Raw genomic sequence first — 24,943 nt, forward strand, 5'->3', positions numbered from 1 at the left:
CCCTTGATATACTCAACTGTTTCGGCGGTTACTTATTGATCATTTACTTTTTGTTGCCTGCTAGCGGAGCTTGAAGATTTTGGTAGATCTAAATTATCTTTCGTGCACTCTTTTTCTTAGCGTAACTCTTTGGAAAATCGTTGCTCGATTTATCATACCGTTACAACTGTCTTGATGAATGGCGTTGGTCAATTTCGGTTTGGTTTTTCTGTTCCAATGCTGACTTTTCTGAAACTTTATTTACTGGCTCATCCCTTTGCTCTTTCGTTGCTCATTTAGCTGATCGAGCGATATTCAGCATTCTACTTAGTTTTCTTATTTGCATTACTTGACTCTTTAAGTTCTCTCCTACTTTGTTTGATGGCGCCATATTGTCTCTCACTTGTTGATCATCATGTTTTTGCTCCGACCGTTGATGTTTGAATGGAATTTTTTGGCTTATCAAGTATTATTTCTAAGATTATATATTTAAACGTTTGTTCATGACCTGATGGCCCTCAAAGTGCTAAATCACTTTTGTTCTTTTTATTGCAACACAATTTCTGTTGTTGCTACATTTTCCCCCTCGCGCACCTTTTAAAATTTCCCAAATCGTTGGTCATCCTTAGATGGCGTTTGACTTTTTAGCTCACCTGGCTCTATTTGCCGTCATACTATCTAAAATAATATTTTCAAACAGTTTGTCCAGTCTAGTCGAACGTCTGCTTCCTAACTCCGATTGTTCCAGTGTTGCGCTATTCCTTTGTACCGCATCTTGCTATATTCTCTCTCAGATACTTTGTTTCCGAGAAACTAATTTTCTTTAGAAGCTTGTAGCCTTCCCAGTTGTGGTTTTTGTCTCGGCCGCAATGTGCTTCTAGAGGACGTCTCTCTTCCAAGTCCTGCAACTTTTCCACTTTGGTCATATTGTTGTTTACGCTGTTCGGCTATGCGCGATAATATTGTTTCCGAGAGTTGTATAGATCGTTGTTCTTGAAGTTCGCTTTATTCTCCAGTTTGTGATAGCCGCTTTTTAATCGTCGACTATTACTTAATCTACTTGGCCGCTTAGTACTTTCTAAAATACTCTTATCTGGTAGCGTATTTTTTAAAACGCTATCACTCTTAATTTTTTGTTATATTGCTGATACCGTTTTGTTGATGTTGGGCCGCTTAGATAATTTTCTTGTGCCTTATTTTTCGATATTCGGTCCAGTCTTTTCGGAGATGCTTTCATTTGGAGTTCTTGTGATCGTTTATTGTCCGTGTCGCCACACAAACAGTGTTCGTAGTGGGCTTAAATGCGCATGTCCGGTATCAACTGTTGTCTATATTTGGCTTCTTCAATTACTGACTTTTTGGTCTTAGCTTCGTACAACGCTTGTTTCGTAGCGTCATTTGATGATCGATTAACTCTTTGCTTGTATTGATTAGCTTCTTTATTCCTCGGTAGTACTACTTCTGACGCTCTGATTTCTAAACGAAAATCCCATTTAACCCTATAATCTTGTGCGTGCTGCTTAGATGAGTCTCGATTGGCTAATCTTGTTTCATAACTGTGTCTTGTCGTCTTGTTTTCTGAACTTTGATTGTTTTGAGACTCTCTCCGTGGTTTTTCGTTTAGCGCTAGGTAGGAAGGGCTGAGCGTAGAACAACTTTCAAGACTTTTGTTATTTACAACGTCACTTTTGGGTAAATAACTTTATCGCCTTTCGTTGAGGCTCTTCCATTTGTTCCATATATGGCAAAGTTTCCAGCTCCGTTTCAGACTTTGGGTTAGGTGTGCTTGTTGCTCTGATCTGCTGATCTTATTCTGTTGGCTGATTTCATTTTCATTTTGCTTGGACACATTTTCATTTATTTTCCGAGGTAGCCGAGGCTGCCTTTACAAAGACGTGAAGCACCTTGAGTGTAAACTTCATCTGTTCCAGTACCGGAAGTACTCTCCCAAGGCTCAAGTGATTCGCTCTCCTTCTGGTGCTCGTCTCTTGCTCCTCTAGTTCGTTCATTATAATCTCTTGAGTTGAAATACCTACGACCCGCTAAGAAACCAGAGCTATGTTGGGAATGAGCAATGAAAATGTCTACAAACTCACGGCTGTCTTCTGCAGGTTCTGCCGAAACTGTAAGGACACGAGCGCCAAGAAGGCTGTTGAACGCTTTTTCTGCGAGCGATCGGCTTTTGTAAGCTTGAGGATAAATACACACGTGCAGAATTTTTACTTAGTTTTTTTGTGAATTTTTTGGTTTGAAAAAAAAATATATATATATTTATATTAAAAAAAAAATTATTTTAAAATATTTTTTTACAATTTTAAGCTTATTTGATCTGATTTTTATAGAAATACTTTTGTGTTCGAAAAAACTTGAAATATTTTTGAATGGATTTTTTTTTTAATATCGTAACTTAACTTAAATTTGCTTTTATATACTGCATTTTCTTCTCGATAAAACTTGAAGAATTGTGAAATTAAAAAAAAACAATGGAAAAAGTAAAAAAAGTCGAAACTAAAAAGATATACACTTTGATATAAAATTTGGAAACAAAAAAAAGTGTTTTTTAACATTTTGCCGGCAAAAGAACAAGAAAAGAAAAAATGCCTAGCCTCAGTAACTAAATTTTATTTTTTTTATAAATTTTTAAAACACTTTAAGGTTAAACGAATTTCAGCGATATTTATTAATATCATTTCCCAATTGAAGAAATATTTATCCCATAATTTTGTTCAACTTTGAACAACAATAAGTTTAAGGTTGCTTTCTATTAAACATTTAATTTTGATTTCATCTCACTTGGTAAAATTTGCTTGCTGATTAAGAAACATTAAAAATGTTTGGTGGTGGAAAGTTTCTAGCAAAAAATGGCATTCTTAAAATTATACACTTATGCCGAATTTCCACTAGGCACTGAAATGACAAAAAATTGGTGCCACTTAAAAAAAGCGAATTAATGGCTATTCCTGTAAAGTAATGACACGATTATTTTTTAATGCACATCTTTGTCATTGAAATTTTTGCCATTTAATGGCTAGTGGAAATCCAAAATTAGAAACTCGAGATAAGTAAGATTCGAGAATACAAAATTTTTAAAATAAAAAAAATTAAAAAAAAATTTTATGTTCACTTTTATTTTTACACATACACATACAACCCTAAAATCACAACAAACAACAACAAAAAATTATGTTTTGCTGCAAATTAAAGCCAATAAAATTTCGATATTTCTAAGAAATTTTTTTTTTTATGAAACAACAAAAAATTCAACTGAATTGAGAAATAAAAATAACACACACAACAACAACAATATACATACACCAAGTAATGTCACTTTGCAAAAAAAAACCAAAAATTATTTAGAAAACGGAAATTATATTCATGCACAAAATTAGCTTAAAAATCGCGCAAATTTTATTAACGTTTATTTACACAAAATAAAGCCAATTAAATATTTAATATTTTGAAATACAACAAAAGCAGCAAATTATTATTTTTTTTGAATTTTTTAAACACAAAGCTATTTATAATATGTATTTTTTTATTAAATATTTAGGTTTGCAATTCACAAAAATATGAATGTTTTACCTAAATTTCACTTAATAAATCCAAGGATGGCGAACAAATGCAATTGTTGTTGTTGTTGTTGTTTTGCAGCAGCTGCGTTGGGTGACAGTGGTTACGGTTTTCCCCAAATTTATTGTTGTTGTTGTTGCAGTAATTTAAATTGTCTAAGTTTGACGTTTAATTTTGTTTGTGCAAAAATCTATTGTTGTTGCTTTTTGTGTTAATTACAAAAGGGTAGGCTGACGCTTCGCATTTTCTCACGCACACAAACACATTGACGAAGACACAAAAATATTTTATTTGCAGAAGTGCACTATGTGTACTATCTCTTTATCAGTTGCTCAAAATTAGTTTTTTTTCTAATTTTTTCAAAATTTTTGGAAGTTTTTTTTTAGCTCTGCCAATTTTCTATAGCCTTTTGGCTCTATGAAATATCATTTTCTTATATGTATTTTATTTACTTTTTCCAATACTAATTTATTTATTTTTGGTAAAATTTTTCAACTTACTTTTTGGAATTACGTTTCGTTGTTTGTTTCGAAAACATGGGAATTTTGTCAACAATCAGTTGCATCGCTCGAAAAACACACACATTAACACTGACTTTTTGTTGCGGCCGCTTGCACTCTAACCACACACAAAAGCGTTTGCTATGCTATACTATGCACTGGCTGGGTTTTAGTCTTGTTTTTGCTTATGAATTTTATTTTTATTTTTTGTTATTGTTTTTTTTTAGTTTTAGCATAAGTTGCTTTTTGCAAAAATTTTTAATAAAATTTTATTTTTAAAAATTTTTTCGAAATTTTCTTTAAATATTTTTTTTCGAAATTATATGTTCCAAAGTTTTCGTTTTCAAAGTTTTTTAGAAAACAGTTTTCAAAGAGTTTTTTATTTTCTATTTTTTTTTTTGCAAAACAATTTCTGCTGCTCTTGCTTTACAGTGTATCTCTATCGACAATGCTGCTGTTGGTTATTAGGAATATTTGTTGTTGCAATTAATTTAATTACTTAGGTTTGTTTTTTCTTTAATTTTCAATAATACTGTTGTTGTTAAGTGGAGAAAATTCGTTTAAAATATTTTTTTTTTCTGATGAGGAACTTTTTGCTTCAGCAATTTGTGTAGGTGCGTTTATATATATATTTTTTTTTAGTTTTGCACTAATTTGCAAAATAAATGTTTTAGTTATGCTTGTTGTTGTTGTTGTTTCTGCTGTTTACATTTTATAGCTTATCGGCTGCTGCTGTTGCTTTTGCTCTGCTCACTCGCTCAATTCGGCTTGCACGTGTTCTTTTGTTGCTTGCAACTTATCGCTCACAATTTGCGCGTGTATGCGTACGCATGTATATGGGTGTGTGTTAGGCTGTGTGTGGCCGCTTGGCGTTACTTGTTGTTGTTGTTTATCCGTGCGTGCGTGCTTGCTACCGCTAGTTGAGGTATGCTTGGGCAGCTAACAAAAATGCATTTAACGCAGCATCACACGCTTTTCGGGTTTGGCGCTTAGTAGCGTTTGAGTTTTTGACACTTTGAATTATTTTTCCGCTAACTTTTTTCAAGTAACTATTTGTTTAGTTGGTTTTAATTGTTTGAGTCACAGTTTTTTTTTTGAATTTTTCAACTTGCTGCTTTGGCGCAGAATTTCGGTGCCTTAAATTTTTTTCCCACAAATGTTTTGAAAAATTTTCTTCACTTTTTGCTCTTTCTTAATTTTTTTGTTTAGCGCTGATGTTTTATTTCCCCGGCAATTTTTGGTTTTGCGTAAATTTTAAATTTTTACCAACCTTTTTTTTGCTGTTCTTTTAGCTTTAAAATGGTTTTAGTTTTGTACAGCTGTTGCTGTTCAGTTTTCAAAATCTCTCTTTACACACTTTCACTTGCACAGTAATTATCAAGCGATAGCTGGTCTATGTGTGTAAATATGTATGTATATTTCTTATCAGTTGCGCTTTATTTATAATTTTTGATTTTATTTTTAATTTTTTCACTCACGTTTTTGCTTTTGTGAATTTTCCTAAATTTGTGTTTTGCAAACCTTTTCTTTTAAATACCCAAAATTCTCTTTTCTATTTTATGTGTGCAAGATTTTGTGCGTCACTTTTCTTTTTTGTTTTTATTGTTGTATGTTTTTTTTTTAGTTTTTCCTTTTCTTTTGCAACACCAGCACTCTTTTTATTGCATTGCTCCAAATTTTGCAACTGGCTTTTTGCTGCTATTTGTATCTACGATTTGTTGCCTTTCGCCAAACAAAAATTTCACCGCTGACACTTGATAGACAAACAACAGTCCGCCAGTGTTATTTTTGTTTTTGTTGTAGTTGTTTTTTTTTTTTTTGCGCAATTTACTTCACACACGAACCGGTTGGCTTTAAAATTTTTAATAAATGTTTTTACTTGTAGTTAATAACTTTCACATTTTTTTTTTAATTTTTTAATGGTCTGTTGTATTTCACTGCACAGCGGTTTTTTTTTAATTTTCTTAAGTTTCAGAATTTTTTCTTACATCAAGTTTTCTCTTATCACTCGCTGCACTTAGTGCTTATTAGCTACTGTTATCTGCTTAGTATCTCTCAAAAATTTTCATTCATAACTGTCACACAACTTCAATTAATTCAGTAATTAATTATTTAATTTGTTTTTACTTTTTGCATTTTTTTTATTATCAATGCCTTTATTTGCTTTTTATCAGTCGAACGCCGTTAATCCAATGCGCCAGCGTTGACAGTGACTTTTAGCTGTTCTCGTTTTGTAATTAATTTTTTTTTTAAATAAAATCTTTTAATTTGCTTCACTTAATTCTTTCTCTTCGTACGCGTCATCCACTAATTATCATCTACTCGGATTGTTGAATGCTGCAAATTTTTTTGCTCGGTGAATCTTGAATATGTTTTTCTTGTTATATTTTTGTTATTGCCGCGTCGCGCGTACGTTCAGGAAAACATGACGACATTTGACAGCAGCCAGAAAGGAACTAAACTTCAATTTGCGGCCGAACTGCCAGCGACAGCACAAAACTCGAAACTGAAAACTGCTTTAGCTAAATGGTTCACTTGGACGTAGTACTGAATGCATGCATGCCATGCCGCCTGCCTGTCCGCCTTGCCGCTCTGCCAGCCGCGCTCGTTCAATCGCTCGTTCGTTCATTCGTTTTGGCTGCTCGTTGCCTGCCGCAGCGGCTGCTGACTGCCTCCACCATTGTATGTGCATACATACATATTTGTGGATACAGGTCTCTAGACTCGAACGTTTGTGTCTCAGTGGTGTGGTTGGTGGGGTGCTGCGTTCGTTTTCTCGCCTCATCTTGAATGTACTCTGCCCCAGCGCCCATGCTTGGTACGAATGTACGAGTATGCGCGCATACGTACATTAATTTTAACGCTGCGGCGCTCTGCTCCCTCATCTCACCTCGGCGCGCGCGTTGAGCGCACAAACCGATAGAGAGTTGTTCAAGAAAAAAAAGACAACAAAAAAAAATATGCGCGAGAGCACGTCGCTTGTTTCGTTGCTTGTTTTGTTGCTGTGCATTCGATTTGTACGTTACTCGTACGACGAATTTGCTTAGTCGCTGTGTATCTCATAGATATATCGAACGCGCTCACATACGTTTGTATGCATAATCGCGCGCACGCATATATGTATATAGTTATTTTACCTTTCCATTACACACACAAACAAACACGAGCGCGCCATTGCGCTCTCCCTCGCAAGTAGTTTAGAGAAATTTCGTTCGTGCGGCTTTATAAAAATGTGCGCGCGCGTGTGTGTGTGTGCGTGTATGAGTGCGCGCACATTTGTGTTAACGAGCGCAAAGCAACCGAGCGACCGCAAAGCAAAACCAGCTTGCGCGTGTATTCGCCTGAGTATTGTACATACATATGCCACGTTCGTGCGTTTGTGTATATTTCTCATATCAACGTTGTTCGTTGGCCCTGTGACGGTGACTTTTACGAGCGCTGTCGCGTTGGCAATGGTGGTGGTGGCAGAGCGCGCGCGGTTGTACGCATAACATTTAGCTACAATTCGAAGTACCGACTATATATGTACGTACGTATGTATGTAAGTAAGTGCGCGCTGCATTGCTTTCTGCTCGACGCGCTGGCGCGCATATCAACTCTGCGGCGGCACAGTGAACCTGTGTTTGACACCGGCCACCCTCCGTTTGCTGCTCGAAACGCGGTCGCGCGCGTTGGTTTTACGCGCACTCAATGCCCTGCCCTCTCTTCCTCCCCACCCAACACTGCTCGTTTCATTACGCGACCGCGCTGTTTTGCTGTTTATCATTTTTTTTCGCCTGCTTATACGCTTTGCGCTATGTGGTTGCTGTGATTTTTCTATATTTCATACATATTTTGGTTTGCTCATTCTCTCACACCCTTTGCGTCACCGCCGCCGCTATCACTACCATCACTACCTCCTTTAGCAGCAGTCGGCTGGCGCTCAGTTCGCTGTAGATATTTTTTTGTGTCACAGTAGCATTTTGTTGCTGTGCTGCTGCTGCTGCGCTGCTGCTCATATCTTGGCTGATGTTGCCTATGCTGCTCCTTCCTGCTTGTCTCAGCTTCTGCCGCTTATGTTGATTTATTTTGGAAATGTTTTGCGTTGACTAAATTTTTTTTTGTTTTTGCTTTACTTTTTTTCTCTGCTACCTTTTATGCTCTGCTTCTTTGCCTTGTTGGCCATAGGCGAGCTGCTTCGCTAGTTAGAGGGACGCGCGCTGAGCCATCAAACCTCCAGCGCTGCCACCCACTGCTCCCCTTTCGTCTACCCATATTCACAGAAAATTTCTTATCGCCTTTTGGTTGCATGCGTTTTTTTGTTGCTTATCCGCGTCGGTGTTACAAACGTGTGCGCTCCCACACACATACACATACACATACACATTAGAGGTTTACGCCGACAGGCTTTGCGGCGGCGGCGTGGTCAACTTCAAAAATATTCGGCGGCGGCGGCGACGCCGGCGCGTTTGGAAACGCCGGCGCTATTGCTCATAAGGTAGATTTCAAAGAGCCATGAGGCTACTAATCTTATCATTTCAACTCGTCAGCGTTAGGCATTCGCGATGCCAATTATTCTGTTATTATAATTCTATTTATTTCTTTATTGAATTAGTTTTAAATTTAAATATTGTTACTTCCTACTTGAATTAAAATGTTGAGTGTCTGGCGCTGATTGATGGGCGAACAGAAGAAGGTCTGAGGTATATACATAAATAATCACACGGATCTCTATGTTCTCTACAGATCCGTTTATGCTATTGAAATTTAAAGAAATAAAAAAATGTTAAAAGTTTAGTTGTTGGGGTAATTTATGTCGCTCTCAATAAATTTTTGCAATAATCTTATCAACCGTTATATTAAAACACGGAGTTCCTACGATTTTTTGCGGATTACATATTGAAAACAAGGTTTGTCTACTTTTTTTCCAAAAGTTTAACCCATCAACTCGAACCAGAATGGGCCTTTTTGACCCACTGTTGGAAAAAATGGCTTATAGATGGTTAACATTTCCACTAAAATATGAAGCGCCAAATTTTTCTAACGAGAACCGAATGTAATGAAAAACAAGTAAGAGCAGCGCTGTCTTCGGCTATGCCGAAGGCTTCATACCTTTCATGAACATCTACAAATTTTACTTTGACAGATTACTGCTTTTGAATACATCTGCATACATCGATAGAGGAGTTACATACCTATATAAAAAATCGCATCTGAACAATCAGAGGTATTGAAGATATACCTTATATTAGCACCAATCTAAGTGATTTTCACTGCTATGTGATCGGTAATACAATTTATTGGGTTTAGTTTCCTACATAAAGAAGATATATCGCAAAAACTGGTATCTGAACAATCAGTGGTATAGGAGATAAAGCTTATACAGCATAGATTTTGACGATTTTCTCAGTAGACTTTGTATTATTATTTATAAAATATCTTACGAAATTTATCGGTTTTAGCTGTTCAAATAAACGAGTTTTACAGTAAAATCCCATATCTGAACAATCAGATGTATGGAAGATACATATATGTTATAGTCACCCGATCCTTGTTATTTTCACTGTAAGTATTTCTGGTGCGAAATTTCATGTTCCTAGCTGCATAAATGGAGGAGTTATGATAAAAGACCTCATATCTGAACAATCAGTTGTATGGGGGCTGCAGGTTATAGTTACCCGATCTTTGTTATTTTCTCTGTTGATAATGAGTGGAAATAGCGCAAAATTTCATGGTCCTAGCTATATAAATGGAGGAGTTATAACGAAAAATCTCATATCTGAACAATCACTTGTATGGGAGCTATAGGTTATAGTTACCCCATCTTTTTAATTTTCACTGTAAGTTTTCTGTTGATAATTAGTGAAAACAGTGCGGAGTTTCATGTTCCTAGCTACATAAATGGAGGAGTTATAACGAAAAATTTTATATCTGAACAGTCAGTTGTATGGGAGCTATAGGTTATAGTGACCCGATCTTTGTAATTTTCACTGTAAGTATTCTGTTGATAATGGGTGCAAGTAATGCAAAATTTCATTTTCCTAGCCGCATAAATGGAGAAGTTATAACGAAAAATCTCATATCTGAACAATCAGTTGTATGGGAGCTATATGTTATAGTGGTCCGATTCTTCCGGTTCCGACAAATGATTAATACATTATAAAAATACGCCCACCCACCAAATTTTATCCGCATATCTCGAAAACTAAGAACCTAGATTGCATACAAACAGACGAACAGACAGACAGACGGACAGACAGACATGGCTAAATCGACTCAGCTCGACGTTCTGATCATATAAGTATACATTTTAATGGGTCTATCTCTTTTTATTCTGGTACTTACAAACATCGTTATAATACCATTTCATGCTCATGAAAGGTATAAAAATACATAGAAAAATCAACTTGTCCTTATTATATCTCCACTAATTGGGGAGTTAGATGCAAAGAGGCCGCTTCTATTAAAACTGCTTTCTGAGAGATTGGCGTTAAAGTTTTTGTTGTGTTATAACTTTCTTGTTGTGTAGTAGGTGTATAAAAAGTAGTATTGTTGTAGTATTGAAAAGAATTGTCTACTGCCGAAAAAAATCGTTAGATTACCAGTATTCGACCCTAATTTAAATGTAATAAACGCTTTCGTCGAAAAATATGTTACCTATGTTTTTTCTGGGTTACGCTCTTTTTGGAAAAACAAAGAAGATCATATTCTTGTCTAATGACCCAAATTATGCAAAAAAACTAATTTAAAAATGTAATTTTCATTTCGTAAAATTGTGTTTTTATACAAGTAGTATTTAGTTCCTTCAAACGATGTACTCAATGTACATACATAATGAAAATTTTGTACAAAATTCCTTAGGCGCCGAACGCCGCCGCCGCCGCCGCCGCGCCGGTATTTTCGTAACTCGGCGGCGGCGCGAGAGGAATGACAAAAAACGGCGGCGGCGGCGGCGTGGCTCGGCGGCGTATACCTCTAATACACATACACACACACACTTTCGCATACGTAAATGTAGCTATGCATGTAAATTTACTCAGCGCCCTTTTCAGTTGTCACCGCTCCTGTCGGCGGCGCTGGCCTTCCTGTCGCTCCTACTCTCGTTTCTCTCTCACCCCCAGCCGCCTCTCTTATTTCCCTTTGCCCTTATCCATTTTTTCTTCCTTCACCGCACTCATGCGCCGCCACCTATTGCTTCCATTTCTGTTTAATGTAATAATTACACATGCATATGTCAATTTGTTTGGGTTTTATTTTTGACACATTAAATGGCTCTCACACACGTTTCCGTCGTACTCCGTAGCAATTCTTCCAGTTGGGCTTCTTTGCCTCTACCTACACTCTCTTTAATTTTATTTGTAATTTTATTTTTCTTCTTTTGTGCCTTTTTTCTCTGCTGAAATTCTTTGGCTGTAATGCTTACTATTTTTGGCATTTATGTATGCGCGCCCCGCGCCCCGCGCCCCGCGCCCTTTCCATCATTCCGTCATCAATTCGCTGGTTATAGTTCTCGTCAGCATTTTTGTGGCACATTGTTGCCACTTTTGTTTTTTTTTTGAGTATTTTTGTTAGCCTGTGTTGTAAGTTGTTGGCTTTGTTGGTTTATACGTTTGGTTTAATGGCGCTCATACTTTGTTACAATAAATACACAAGGAAGTATGCGCTCATGAATGTACATATATGTATGTTATGTGTATTTGCCAGGGTGTTTTCGTGTGTGTGTGTGTGTTTGAGCGTCTGTATGTGTACATTTGAATAAAATTAAATGTTGATTTACGCTTTTTAAGTGGCAAACTGACAGGGTGGCATGTTAAGTAGCATTTGGCGTTGATAGGGGCGGATTTTTAGCATAATATTGATTGTTGTTGTTGCTTTCTCTCCCTTACAAAGTGAATGTGTTTATTGTTTTTTGTTTGCCACACGCAATATTTTAATACAGTCCCATGTTAGTGGTGTGTAAAAACTAAGTGCGAAAACCAAGTTAATGATTAATAAGTGAACTTTTGGGGGCAATTTTGTGGCACTGCAATGGTGCAGTGATTAATATTATGGGATTTGTGATAGTTCTGCGCTTGGTTTGAGCATATCTATTTGCTGTCATAAATGATCGCTGAAGTTGTTCGAATTTGTAGTTAAAAAAGCCGCTTAGACCGAAAATAGGCGAAAAAGTTTGTTCTGGGTTCCTCAGGTTAAAAGAACAGAGCAACTATCTTTCAACCCATCAAAGTTTTTCGAAAGAAGATCTTGAAAGCTCTTATCTATTTTTAGAAAGATTAAATGAAAAATCTCCCGAAAGAGAGGTCTCAGAGTTCTTCTGTTCCTTTTTGAGCAATAAGTTTTCTAATAATTAAATAAAAAAATATATAGTATATGTATGCATATTTTTCCTTTCAAAGGAATAAAAACTAAAAATTAAAAGAAAATGTATTTATGTTTTTTTTTTGTTGTTTATTGGCCCAATTACAAATCCTATTAAACAATTTTATTGAGCTTGTTTGTTTTTCCACAATAATTAGAAATATGAAAATTTATTTAAATAAATTGCAATTAAAAAAAATAAAATATTAGTAAATAAGTTTCTAAAAATTTAATGAAATAAAAAATATGTTTCTTGTTATTAAAATAAAATCTAAAAATTACAAAAACAAATAATAAAAAACGAAAAAACTAAGTTTCTGAAAATGAAAGAAAATTCAAAGACAAAAAACATTTGTGTTCAAAACAATGAAATCTAAAAATTCAATTAATACAAGAAAAATAAATAGATATAAGAAAATAGAATAAACATCTAAAAATTATATGAAATTTTAAAAAATGTTTTCCTTTTAAAACAATGAAGTCTAAAAGTTAAGTGAAAATTGTATTAAAAAAAAGAAAAAACTTTTAATGGGGTAAAATACGTACATAAGTTCTCAAAATTGAAATGAATATAAAAATATACACTTTCCTTAAGAAAAATAATCTAAAAATTAAAAGAAATTTAAATTAAAAAGTAAATAAAATTAAAATAAGAAAAAAAAGCTTCTGCAAATTAAAAGAAAATAAAAGATAAGTTTCTTTTCAACAAAATAAAACACAAAAAATTAAATTTAAAAAAGCAGAAAAAATATGTTTCTAAAAATTAAATGAAATTAAATAAAATATTTTTCTTTTTAAAACAGTAACATCTGAAAATTCAATTAATAAAAGCAAAATAAATAGATATAAAAATAAAGTAAAATTGGAAAAATATTAAAAAAACCAAAATAAGTTCCTAAAAATCAAATGTATTTAATAAGATATATTTTTCTTAAAAAAGCATCTAAAAATTAAACCAGAAAAAACATTAAATAAGACAAAATAAGTTTACGAAAATTAAATTTAATTAACAAAATACCTTTTTTTACCCTTTTTACCTAACAGTAATTAAAAAAGAAATAAACTTAAAAATTAAGATTCCGCTGCCCGTGGGCTCAATCCTCGAGTTTTTTTAGATAAATACGTATTATATGAGCAAATCTCACGAGTTGCATTTATTGCAATCAGTGGAGTTCAAGAAACAAGTACAAAAAAAAATTATTGAAAATTTTTGGCTTAAAATGTTGTTTTTTTTTGTTTTAAGCGAAAAAGTCCCAAAATGACTATCTTTTATTGTCACTCGAAAAAATCATAATAGATTTTGTTTAATAACTTTAAAAAATCTTCAAACAGAATGTTCATATTAGAGGCAATGGCAGTTGGCTTCAAATAAATACAACATATCTGTAAAGTTTCAAGAATTTACCACGAAATTAAAAAAAAAATGCCAGCATGCAGAATATCTGATGCAGCTATTTTTGTTATTTTTGAAATGTTACGATTTTTTTAATTTTAATTATTTGGGGTACTTCAAAATGTTGAAACGAAACGGTGAAAATATTCTTCCTGCAAAAACGAACTAATCTAGTTTAATAAAACTAGTGCGTCGCCAAATGAAAAAAATATCGTTGACTAAAAGATGACTATGATTTGAGAAACTAAAATTCCATCTTTTAAATTTTTATTGGCATATTCGAAAGTTAAGGCGGCGCGAGTAAACGTGTTAGATGACTGCCTATGGTGATACGGGGCGTATACGTTACATACGCAACTACGGCCCTACAAGAAGAGTGATAGTCATTTGATCATGTGATACTCACTGGTGATGGAGATCTCAATCAAGTACTTCTATCAACTTTTTAAAAGCAATATGAAATACGTGATGTAAACATTTGTGTACATGTGATTTTTTATCTTATTTTAACTTATGGCCTTATTTAATGGTCGCTTTTTAACCAACGCAAAATCGGCAAATGTGTTAGTAAAATAAATGAGAATGTGTTAGTTTCCATCACTCAATTCTTGTAGGGGGGTGTATGAGCACGAGGGTTTATTTTTACTTTTTTTAGTATATCTTTTCTAAATTTTAATTTCGAATTTTGACCTTCTAACTTTATTAGTTGAGGATAAAAAAATTAATTAAAAGGCCATTTTCAAAACCGAATTTGTACTTGTGAACCAAACAACTTTTATATTTTTTAATTCCACAGAATTAGTATCCATTTTAATATTCTGAATTTCACTGAATTTTTTTAATAATTTTTTTTTAGTTAAGTTCTTTTGAAAAAATCACAAATACAATACAATACAAAGTTCCAATATCATGGAGAAAACTATACAATATTTTCACTTCCAAAAAACGATTTATGTGCAATTTTAATCATTTTGTTTTTGAGTTTATAATTAATCAAATCTTGATGTTCGAAATAAAAAGTACGCCCACTACTTACTGATTCCTTAGCAAACGGAAACATGGACATTGAACGACAGCCATCAGACACACTAGCGAATGAAAAGCAAGGATTGACTTTCCTCCAAAAGGTAAAGCGTTGTTTAGCTTTCGGCTGAAACATTTTTCCATTCACAGTTTCACAGCTCATTCTCTGTTCTTTTCGAATTTTTATGGTATTAACTATCGTTGCGTTGCTGCGTTTATCACACCTACTGGATATTGAGGACACATTTATACCTAATGACCTAATGCAAGTTACATTCGTTAATTGAGATTTTATTTTGAATGATGGCTGTGGATAATTCTTTACAAACGACTTCACACTCGTGTGCAGGTGTAAGCGAAAGCACTTAATGTTTGAATATTTCTTAAAAAATCTGTGTTTTTTAGTATTTTGGTTTCTTTATTACTGCACTTGGAATCGCTTGCCTTCTGTCATTCAGCTATGCAGCAGTCTTCTCAATGGTATACATTATTGAATGGCTGCATTTACTCTTCAAGAGTATTTTCGAGTTTTTCAATTTGGATGAAGTACCTACTTTTGAAACTGTGAAAACTTAAATATAGGAAGTATTATGCAATCTGAATTATTTTTGCAATCTTCGTGAGTTTCAATAATATCTACTACACCCTATGGACTAAAAGGGCTTTGTAAATAATTTGGCCGGCTAACGGTTACCAAGGTTAGGTTAGATTAAGTCATCTGGGCTGCCCTCATCCAGCATAGGAAAAGGCAGGGTGTTGAGGGTGTTGCGCATTTTCTCCCATAAATATAACGCATAAACAAAAAAAATTTAAAATTTTGATGAACTTTATTTTGAAATTTGTCGAATTTTTCTGGACTGTACACAAAGTTTTAAACTTTGACTTATATGGTTTATGCTATATCTTTATAAAAAATTAACAAAAAATTGCATGTAATTGAAGAAACAGAGATAGAGGTATAGAAAGGGGTGGAGAGAGATATATACATATGTATGTATGTAGATAAAGATTAAGACAAAGCTGAAAATTAAGACATGTCATGCTATGTTTTATTGTTCACCACAACTCAACCCATCTTGTCTCACCTTACCTCACATCTCTTAACTCAACTCATCTCAGTTAACCTCAACCTACTTCACTTCAACTGAACTGAGCTCAACTCAACTCACCTCATATCAACTCACCTTAAACCACCTCAAATCAATTAACCTTAAACTCATTTTAACTGATCTTAACACACTTAGGCTCACCTCACCTCAATTTACCTCAACTTATCTCCCGTCAACTCATCTCAAGTAACCTCAACTAACCTCACTTCAACTTAAATCAATTCACTTTAACTTTTATCGTCAACTCACCTCAATCCAGCTCACCTTAACTTCTCTCACTTGAACTCACCTCAGCTCAATTCACCTTAGCTCTTACAGAATGGCATTTAATCAATTTTGGCATAGTCAAACAAATCAATAATAATATTTTTTGTAATAAATGCGTCATTTACGTCAAAAAAAATTTAAATCATATACCTAAATATGTATAACACTTTATTAATTACCCGCTTAATTATCGCTCAATTACTTAAAAGCGCATCGAATTACCTTAACACTGCCAACAAAACAAAACCAAACCAAACCAAACACAATAAAAAGAAATCAAGATACACAATCTACCACTCGTATAACACCACAAACAATGCAAAGCCAAACAGAGTATAGAGTAGAGCCACTCAACACAACATTAAACATTATTTATCGCCTCTTTTGTATGCGCGTTGATACGCGACAGACAGACAGACAGGCCAACAAACCCAACAAACCGAGCAGATTTGTGTGTGCCTACTTGTAGTTAGGCATGCTAGCCAGCAGCGCAAGCAGACGACAAACAGGCTGAAAGGTTGGAAGAAAAAGCAAGGTAAGCAGCAGCACAACGCAAGCGTCATTCAGTCACACATAAACGCATTCAGGCATACAACGAGCGTATTTCAAACCAAAGACGAACAAACAACAAAAACGCCCGAAAAACAGCAGCAGAGTACATTTGAAAATCGGGCAAGTACAGGCAAAAAAAAATATATACATATATATACAAAGTGTATAAGCGTACATATGTCTGCGTGTGTGTGTGTGTGAGTATGCGCCCTTTTCATTTTGCAAAAAACCGAAAAAATTCCAAATATATACGAAGAAATCGTTAAAAAAGAAACAAGCACCTCAAAAGCCATCTACTAATCATACAGCCAAGCACCTAACCAAACGGCCAATCGACCAACCAGCCTACAAAATATACTCGAAACAAACCTAGCCGCTGCTCTCACTCTCTTGTATATGACCACATCTGACCCGCATCCGAAAACAAAAAAAAAAACACAGATTCATACATATACACACATATGTACATATGTATGTAAGTATGTGTACGGTCTGTCCGCAATTGAATATCTTTTTTCCGCTTTAGTTTAATTCTCCTTTAATAATAACATTAAACAATTTAATCTGTAAGCATATCAGTTGCTAACACCAACATTAACAGCATACATACATACTTGAGCAGCACAGCAACAACAACCACAACATGTGCACAAACACATTGAAAGTAGATCTTTGTGTGTGTGTTTCTTTGCGCCCTGCGTTGGCATTTTGTTGTTGGCCCAGTGTTAGCCATCATAGTTGTTGTTGTTGGTGTTGTTTGCCACTGTGCTCTATGTCACACAGAGTATCATCAGTCGAATGAATCGGATACAAAACCAAAAGTGCACAAAAATCCACTCCCAATTTATCACTCAATTAGCACGCAAAAATGTAGTAAATTTACTACCATTTGACATGAAGAGTCACACAGTCAGTCGACAGTCGGTTACATACATATGTACATACATATGCAGTTGGTGTTATAAAAGCCGACAGCCAGCAAAAATGAAATGCTGCTGCAAGGAAAGATAAGAAAAAAAAATCAAAATAATGCAAATTAGAGAGTGGGAGAGTGGTAATGATTGAGAGACAAAATATTGTACGAGTAGTATGCAGATGAGTAGCATTTAATAGGTATTTTGCATTTTTCTTCGTTTCCAAACATATATATTGAGAAAATCGTCAACGACGCTCTCTAACTGACTCTTAACGTAACTAATCGGGCGCATGATGCGGGAGATCTGGATTACTAAAATTCGCTCACCTATCGCCGTCCGCTTTATAGAGACACACGCGCATAATCGATTCAAACGGCTACCACCCAGCCCTAAAAAAAATTTCATACAATTTGTGAGCAGCTTTAGCTGCTTTGACTTGAAAATTTTCAAGAGAATTTGCGAGAGACTGATAAATTAGTACTTAAAATAGTAGTAGGAATGTAGTAGAAAAATAGTCAAAAGGTAGTAGAAAAGTACTAATTTGAAAAAGGTAGTAGATTGCAAGAAAGTAGCAGAAAAGCAGTGAGAGCAAAGTCGTTCGTAACTGCGAGAATTCAGTGTATACTACATACATTTGTATGTATGCTTGCTACAGCTAGTGGTAATCTCTTCTCAAATTAGTGCCTCAGCATGCCACACAAGTTGATGTCATTGCTAGAGTAAATATTTTACGTACGTTTATTTCTGTCAAATGCACAAACCATAGTAAATTTTCTCTCGAGTTTTTCTACCAACCTACTCTCACTGTAGCTATATACATACACAGTAGGAACAACAGCAGTTATTTTTTAACCACCGCTGAAGAGGTAACGCTCACCTATGCAGCTGAGCAGGGTGTTTAGGGTATGAATTTCGGGGGAACGAAAAAGGCAGATGTGCCTATCGTTCACACAAATGCAACAAAAAGACATATGAACATTCACGTACTTACGTATGTATGTATGTACATACGTATGTATGCATCGCACTCATTGTTCAATTCGCTCCATGCTTATCTCTGTAAATATAGTACTCATATTTTCATCGTTGTGCGGGAGTTTAGTATGGCGCATGGTTACGGTGACCATATGTATGGTAGCCGAAGACGGGACAAAAAATAATGTTGCCAATTTTTTTTGCACAAAAGCTAGAGGATTTTAAAACCTCTTTCAATGATCCTGAAGCAGCATTTTTATTTGGCTTATATTTTTCGATCTTTTGTGAAAGCAGTTGTAACATCACGCGTTTGTAGAATATTTTTCCAAAATTTATTACAAACAATCCTAGGCAGGGAAGCATGATGAAAATATCCGACAACTTGTGAAGCACGAGTGGTATTCAACGCATTATTTTCAGATTCGGATTTCGGCCAAGCGCAATGCAATGAATAGCATCCGGAACGAGCTGAATTGCAAAGCGTACCTTTGAAGGGTTCCACTTCCTTTCAACCTTTGAGGACTTCTTTACTTTTACAACATTGTTCTGGTAGCCTTCCTATTTGGAGTTCCTACTGTTGAAGATACAATCTCTCATACAATAAGCAAACATTTTTTAGGTGTAGTTTCACTCTTTACAAAATTTGAAAATTGCCCCCACACCACGACACATTGGGCAGGTAATAGTACCATAGAAAAAACAGCAAGCTGTGTGTATTTTGTTGTTGGTTTTGGATACCATATCGATGGCTGAGTGGAAGATCGACCTACATATCTCGGCAGCCAGTTCAAATCTGCCCTATCTCAGCTGCCGATTCAAAAACGCCCCATCTCATCATTCTGTTAGTGTATTTTCGTTTGAGTTAGGGCGTTGTTTAACCAAATCTGATATAGGGTGTTTTTCAATAAAATTTTAAAATAGTTCTGTAGTAGGGTGTTCTTGAAAAGTTTTCTGAGATAGGGCGTTTTCGAACTGGCTGCCGAGATAGGTCGATCTTCCGCCCAGCCATCGATAAACGCAAGCATAGTTTGAAATTTGAAAAAATTACAATTTAAAGACGAAATTCTCGACAAAAGTAAAATCAGCTGCGCTACTGCTGCTACTTGTTCAATATGCTTTGCTCCATACGGAATATTCAACGTGAAATGCATTGAAAAAACCTTTCAAAAGCTAAATAAAGTAAAATTTCTTTCAGAAATTTGAACAATAATCACTAACTAATTTCGATTCATACTTACAAATACCGATTTTTCCTACGCAAAATTCTAACTTCAGAAATCACATATCGTCGTTTAAAGTAGAAAAAGTATTATTTTAAGAGAGAGTTGCTTTGTTACAGTAGTTTAATCGGTCACCACAGCGACACATTTAGATTGCTCGCTACTTATATCCTGAAAACACCCCTTCTTTCAAGAATACCTTTCTTAGACTAATCAATTCGTGGACTATTAAAATTTATTAGACACTTTCTGGAACATTCTTTTTACAGCCTTGTGAATATATTTATACCCGAGCGCACTTGTGGCAAAGGGCAACCTTGTTCACATAGCGGTAGTATTTGGAAAGGTCAAGAAAACTATATTTGATACTTGCGCCGCGTATCTAATGTTCGGCTCCGCCCGAACTTACATCGACTTTTTTATTTGTTTTATTTTGAAAACGTTTTTCAACACTTTTATTGGCATCACTGGGGACCCTATGCGACTAATTGTGTGATTTTCTTTATGCGCCTAATTAAGGGTTAATAACATTATCATCATTTATCCAATACAAATTGGCTGACTTGCGGCGTATATAAGATGTGCATATGTATATGCGTATGTAGCTTATGCTTATATATATACAAACGTATACGAACTACCCGTACATCAGCACGATCATAAATTCATCAACTTGATACTCGCCAACGTCGTCGAATGTACGAGCATTTTAAGTACAGAAATGTATAAATGTATGTATGTAAGTGCATAGACGTACATACATATCGTCGTTTAAAGTACAAAACCGCGTATCGTCATTCTGCAAAACCGCGTAACTGACATTGGCTGCCAAAAATTGGATTTTCTCACTCAAGCTCATGGCTTAATCCGTATCCATTCGTTCTGAAATATACTAGCCATGCTAAATGCGATGTCTTTAGAAAAAAGGGAACCATTTCGAAATATGAGTGTTCTTACTCTCTAAAAAAATAAGTTATGCAATCTCACATACGCGGTTTTGCATTTTGTTGATATGCGGTTTTGTACTTTAAACGACGATATGTATGTATGTGCTCCTCGATTCGAATCACCAGCGTCCAGATCTAGAAATAAAAACTCGTTCAAAGGCATGCCGTTTTTATGAGCTGTTAAGGCGCCAAATACCGAATACGGCACAGATGCGGGACATTAAAAGAAATACAAAACATTTGGCGTACCGTATGAAATAAATAAATTAACAGGGCAATTGAAGAAATAAAATTATAGTTTAAAAAACTAAACCTTCCTATTATAAATGCCATTCGTACTGTCATCAGGTATGCAACTTGAGAATAGAAATCGCTACATCTTTTAGGCGCATCAATATTACATAGTTACATCCCGAGCTAATAAAAGGAAGGTAATAAAAAAGAGGACTGTCCCGTATAATACAGGACGGATGGTCACCATGCGGCATGGTGGCTCAGCGAAGTAAAATAACTGCTGTCCTCAATAAATGAGCGCGCCCATTAGTGCTATCTGTGTGCGCTCTCTCTTAGCGCTACTACTGCTTCCTTCCTTTCCTGGTCCATTCTGCCTTCTTGGCAGCAGCACTCCTCAACATACTTTCCAACACACGGTCACACATCCATATATTCGTTGTTTTTGCCTGCGGGTTGGAAATTATGTTTTATTATTTGTCGCTTGAACTGTTTGTTCTCTGGGTCGAGTGTTTTTTGTTTTGCCTGAGTTCCTAAGGCTAAGCACATAGTGGCGTTGAGTAAATGGTCGTAAGAGCAACGATTTATTCAAAACTTAATAAAGTATACCAGTCGAAAAAGTGAGAAACTGCTCCACTAAATAAACGCTATTCTCAAACGAGTTAGCGTCAAAATATCGTATAAAGTATTTTGTCAATTCGTTGGAATACTTTTTATTTTTTACTTTCGTTGTTTATGTTACCTCATAACTTTGGATTTCGATAATTCTTTTGCTATCGGCAAGGCGTTGTCTCAAGGGTGGTCCCATACTATTTTCGTTTAGTTGCGATCATTTGATCATGAAGCAATTAACGGTACTAGTAAATTTGTATATGAGAATTGAGGTCGGTTTTGTTTTTTTTTTCTTAAAAATTACTTGTTAGTTATTTTATTGTGACACCTGAAAATATCAAAGAAATAGTATCAAACGGCAACGACACGAAGCTCTCTCGTTTTTCTCTTCACTATACGTGCGTTCCCCTTGAAACACTAGCCTAAGTCGTGCAGCTGACTGGACGATTTCTCGTCGTTTGACTGTTGTGTTGCTCAAGTGAGTATGCAGTTTTGAAATTTAAAGCAGTGCGCTCAGTTGCAATCGTTCTGCTGGACGAGAAAATAGTTTGTCGGCAATAATAAATATATATATATATATTTTTTTTTATGGAAGAGTGATGTCGTCGCAAGTTGGTATGTTTTTATTATATATTTATATGGAAACTATAATTATTTAAGTAACTACATATCAAAACAAATATATATTCTAGACTCAAATTTCGAAGGCTGGGTTGTAAAATTAATTAGATCCGTGGAGAGTAAACCCCCGTTGTATAATAATGCCTTCAGAGAACATTCAGACAGGCATACAGTGGCGCGCTGCTGGACTGAAGTTTGCCGAGATGTAATTCCGGAATGGAAAAGTTTGAGTGCCGAGGAAAAGGAGGTAAAAGGTAATAAATAAAAATATTCCTGGAATTTAAGCCAAACTAAACTTAAATGAAAAACAACAACTTTTTAAATTTTTTTTCTATTTTTTTTTTTAGAAAAAGAAATACAACAGAAATGGCGAAATCTTCGTACATCTTTTAGGAGAGAGATAAGAACTCAAAATAAAATCAAATGCAGTAAAACCGGTCACAAACGCCGAAAGTATATACATTTTGACGAAATGTTATTCTTATTGCCCTATTATACCCCGAACAAGGAAGAATTTAACGAGACGAATGTTGCCGAAGACGAAACGCAAGACGAATCAAACTTCGAGGACTCGACTGTAAAATTTATAAAAATCGTGGAGAGCAAACCCGCATTGTATAATAAGAACCTGAAGGAATATTCAGACCGGCATACAGTGGCACGCCTCTGGTTTGAAGTTTGCGCTGAGCTGGTTCCGGAATGGGAGAGTTTGAGTGCTGCCGAAAAAGCATTGAAGGGTAAAATAAAATAGTAAAAAAACTGCGCTTCATACTAAATTAAGCTTTAGTAGAAAAATACGTAAAAATAAGTTTTTTTTTTTATTTACCATTTATTTTTAGCAAAAGAAACACTATTTAAGTGGCGTAATCTGCGTACATCTTTCAAGCGTGAGTTAAAAGTCCAAACGAAAGCCAAATATGGTCAAGTGTCATATAAACGCCGAAAGTATATGTTTTTTGATCAATTATTGTTTTTATTGCCCTTCGTGGAGGATAAGGAGGCGACGAATAGTGAGTCGAATGCTTATCAAGTGGATATAGTACAAGACGATGACCAGGACGACAGCGAGAATGAAGCTCCAACAACGAATAAGAGAAAAGCTCCAACAACCAGCAAGAATGAAGAGGATATAGTGCAAGAAGACGAGCAAGACGACTTCGAATATGAAGCTCAAACACTCAGCGAGATTGAAGCTCCAACAGCGAATAAGAAAAAAGCTCCACCAATCAGTAAGAATGAAGCAAAACGCAGCGTAAATGAAGCATCATTTGAAGAGAATATAGTACAAGAAGACGAGCAGGAAAGCTTTGGATATGAAGCTCCAACAACCAGCATCAACAAAATTAAGCGAAGCGCAAATTCAGCGTCATTTGAAGAGATTCTCCTGGATTTTCCGAAAGAAATTGATGAGGACAAATCATTTTTGATTTCATTGGTTCCCTCCTTCAAAAGAATGACTCAAAGCCAAAAGATAGATGCGAAAATTGGAATTTTGTCAGTGATAAAGCAAGTGACTCAGAAGACTTCTAAGTTAAGCTATAATTACAAACATGAAAACTTTTCAAATAATTCTACTTTAGCGAGGTATGATATTGCAGACGATGACGCATCTCCACAATCTAGCTCTAATGATGTCTATTAATCGATAATAAAGTGAAAACAAGAATCAACTATTTTGTTTTTCTTACCTGTTTGTAATCGAAATACTTTTTTTTAGATGGGAATTACTTTTCTCCACTTTATGTCCATAGATAAGTGGTGGGCTCACTAAAATCATCACGAAATACCAACAAATATCGAGGTGATTTTTCGCGTGTTTTTTTGTCCTTTTCGTGATTTTGGATGTTTTATTCTTTACTTTTTTGAATAATTATTCGTTTTTCATTTTCAAACCTAGACTACTTAGGAACATTTCGTAACTTTTGATGCCTTTTTTTTGTTTTACTGTAGACTTTTTTTTCTACCTTTCGGTGTGTTTTGGGTGCAATGTCGGAATTTTGGGGGCTTTTCGTATTTTATTCAGAATCTATCGTAATTTTTTGGTTATTTTTCAAATTTCACTCGACACTTAATTTTTCCGAATGTTTCATGTTTAAATCGGGACTTCTTATAACTTCAAAGGACTTTATACTTTGTTTGGCAATTTTTGGAGACCTTTCCGTTTTAAAGTGGCTGCTCACAAATTTTGGTTGTCCAAGTTTTGAAACCTTTTCGGGGCTTTTCTTGATTATCGTTGTTTTCGGTGATTCTTTATGTCTTGTTCGGAAACTTACTAATTTTCGGAGGTTTTTCATGATTTTACGCACGACTTTTGAGAAACTTTTTCTAGTTTTTGATGACACTTCATGATTTACTATGGCTAATTTCAGAATCTTTCGGAACTTTTTGTACGTTTGCGATATTTGTGATGCCTTTTATTTTATTTTAGACTTCTTTGAGGCGGACCTTTCGTAATATTTGGTGACTGTTCGTGTTTAGCTCGGGACCTATTTTGATACAAATTTTCTTTTCGAGATTTCGGATACATTTTCCTGAGTACTTCTTCCTACAATTTTAGATGATTTTTCATACTAAATGGAAAATTTTTATGAATTTTGCGGTGCACCCTAGTATTTTACTAGAATTTTTCGGCATCTCTTTAGCCTTTGGCTCTTTTTGAAAAACTATTGACTATTCGTGTTATTTTCCTC

The 24,943-nt window shown here is 35.1% G+C and overlaps 2 protein-coding genes and 1 long non-coding RNA gene across 4 annotated transcripts in view; 2 read left to right on the plus strand and 1 right to left on the minus strand.

Moving 5' to 3' along the window:
* Window positions 1-24,943, plus strand: part of LOC118746771 (zinc finger MIZ domain-containing protein 2) — a 469,551-nt gene that overhangs the window by 133,763 nt on the left and 310,845 nt on the right. The gene's annotated exons all lie outside the window — the stretch shown is intronic.
* Window positions 210-4,288, minus strand: LOC118746774. Its single transcript, XR_004993889.1, has 2 exons — window positions 4,050-4,288; window positions 210-2,168 (listed from the first exon to the last, which is right to left on the minus strand). It is a non-coding gene; the product is annotated as an uncharacterized LOC118746774 (long non-coding RNA).
* Window positions 21,423-23,911, plus strand: LOC118746773. Its single transcript, XM_036480684.1, has 4 exons — window positions 21,423-22,247; window positions 22,325-22,507; window positions 22,601-22,990; window positions 23,093-23,911. The coding sequence occupies exons 1-4, from the start codon at window positions 22,232-22,234 to the stop codon at window positions 23,893-23,895; spliced, it is 1,392 nt and encodes a 463-aa protein (XP_036336577.1). The 5' UTR covers window positions 21,423-22,231; the 3' UTR covers window positions 23,896-23,911.

Source organism: Rhagoletis pomonella, unplaced genomic scaffold (assembly GCF_013731165.1).
Source record: "Rhagoletis pomonella isolate Grant_MI unplaced genomic scaffold, Rhpom_1.0 Rhpom_scaffold_00011, whole genome shotgun sequence".
Classification (NCBI taxonomy): domain Eukaryota; kingdom Metazoa; phylum Arthropoda; class Insecta; order Diptera; family Tephritidae; genus Rhagoletis; species Rhagoletis pomonella.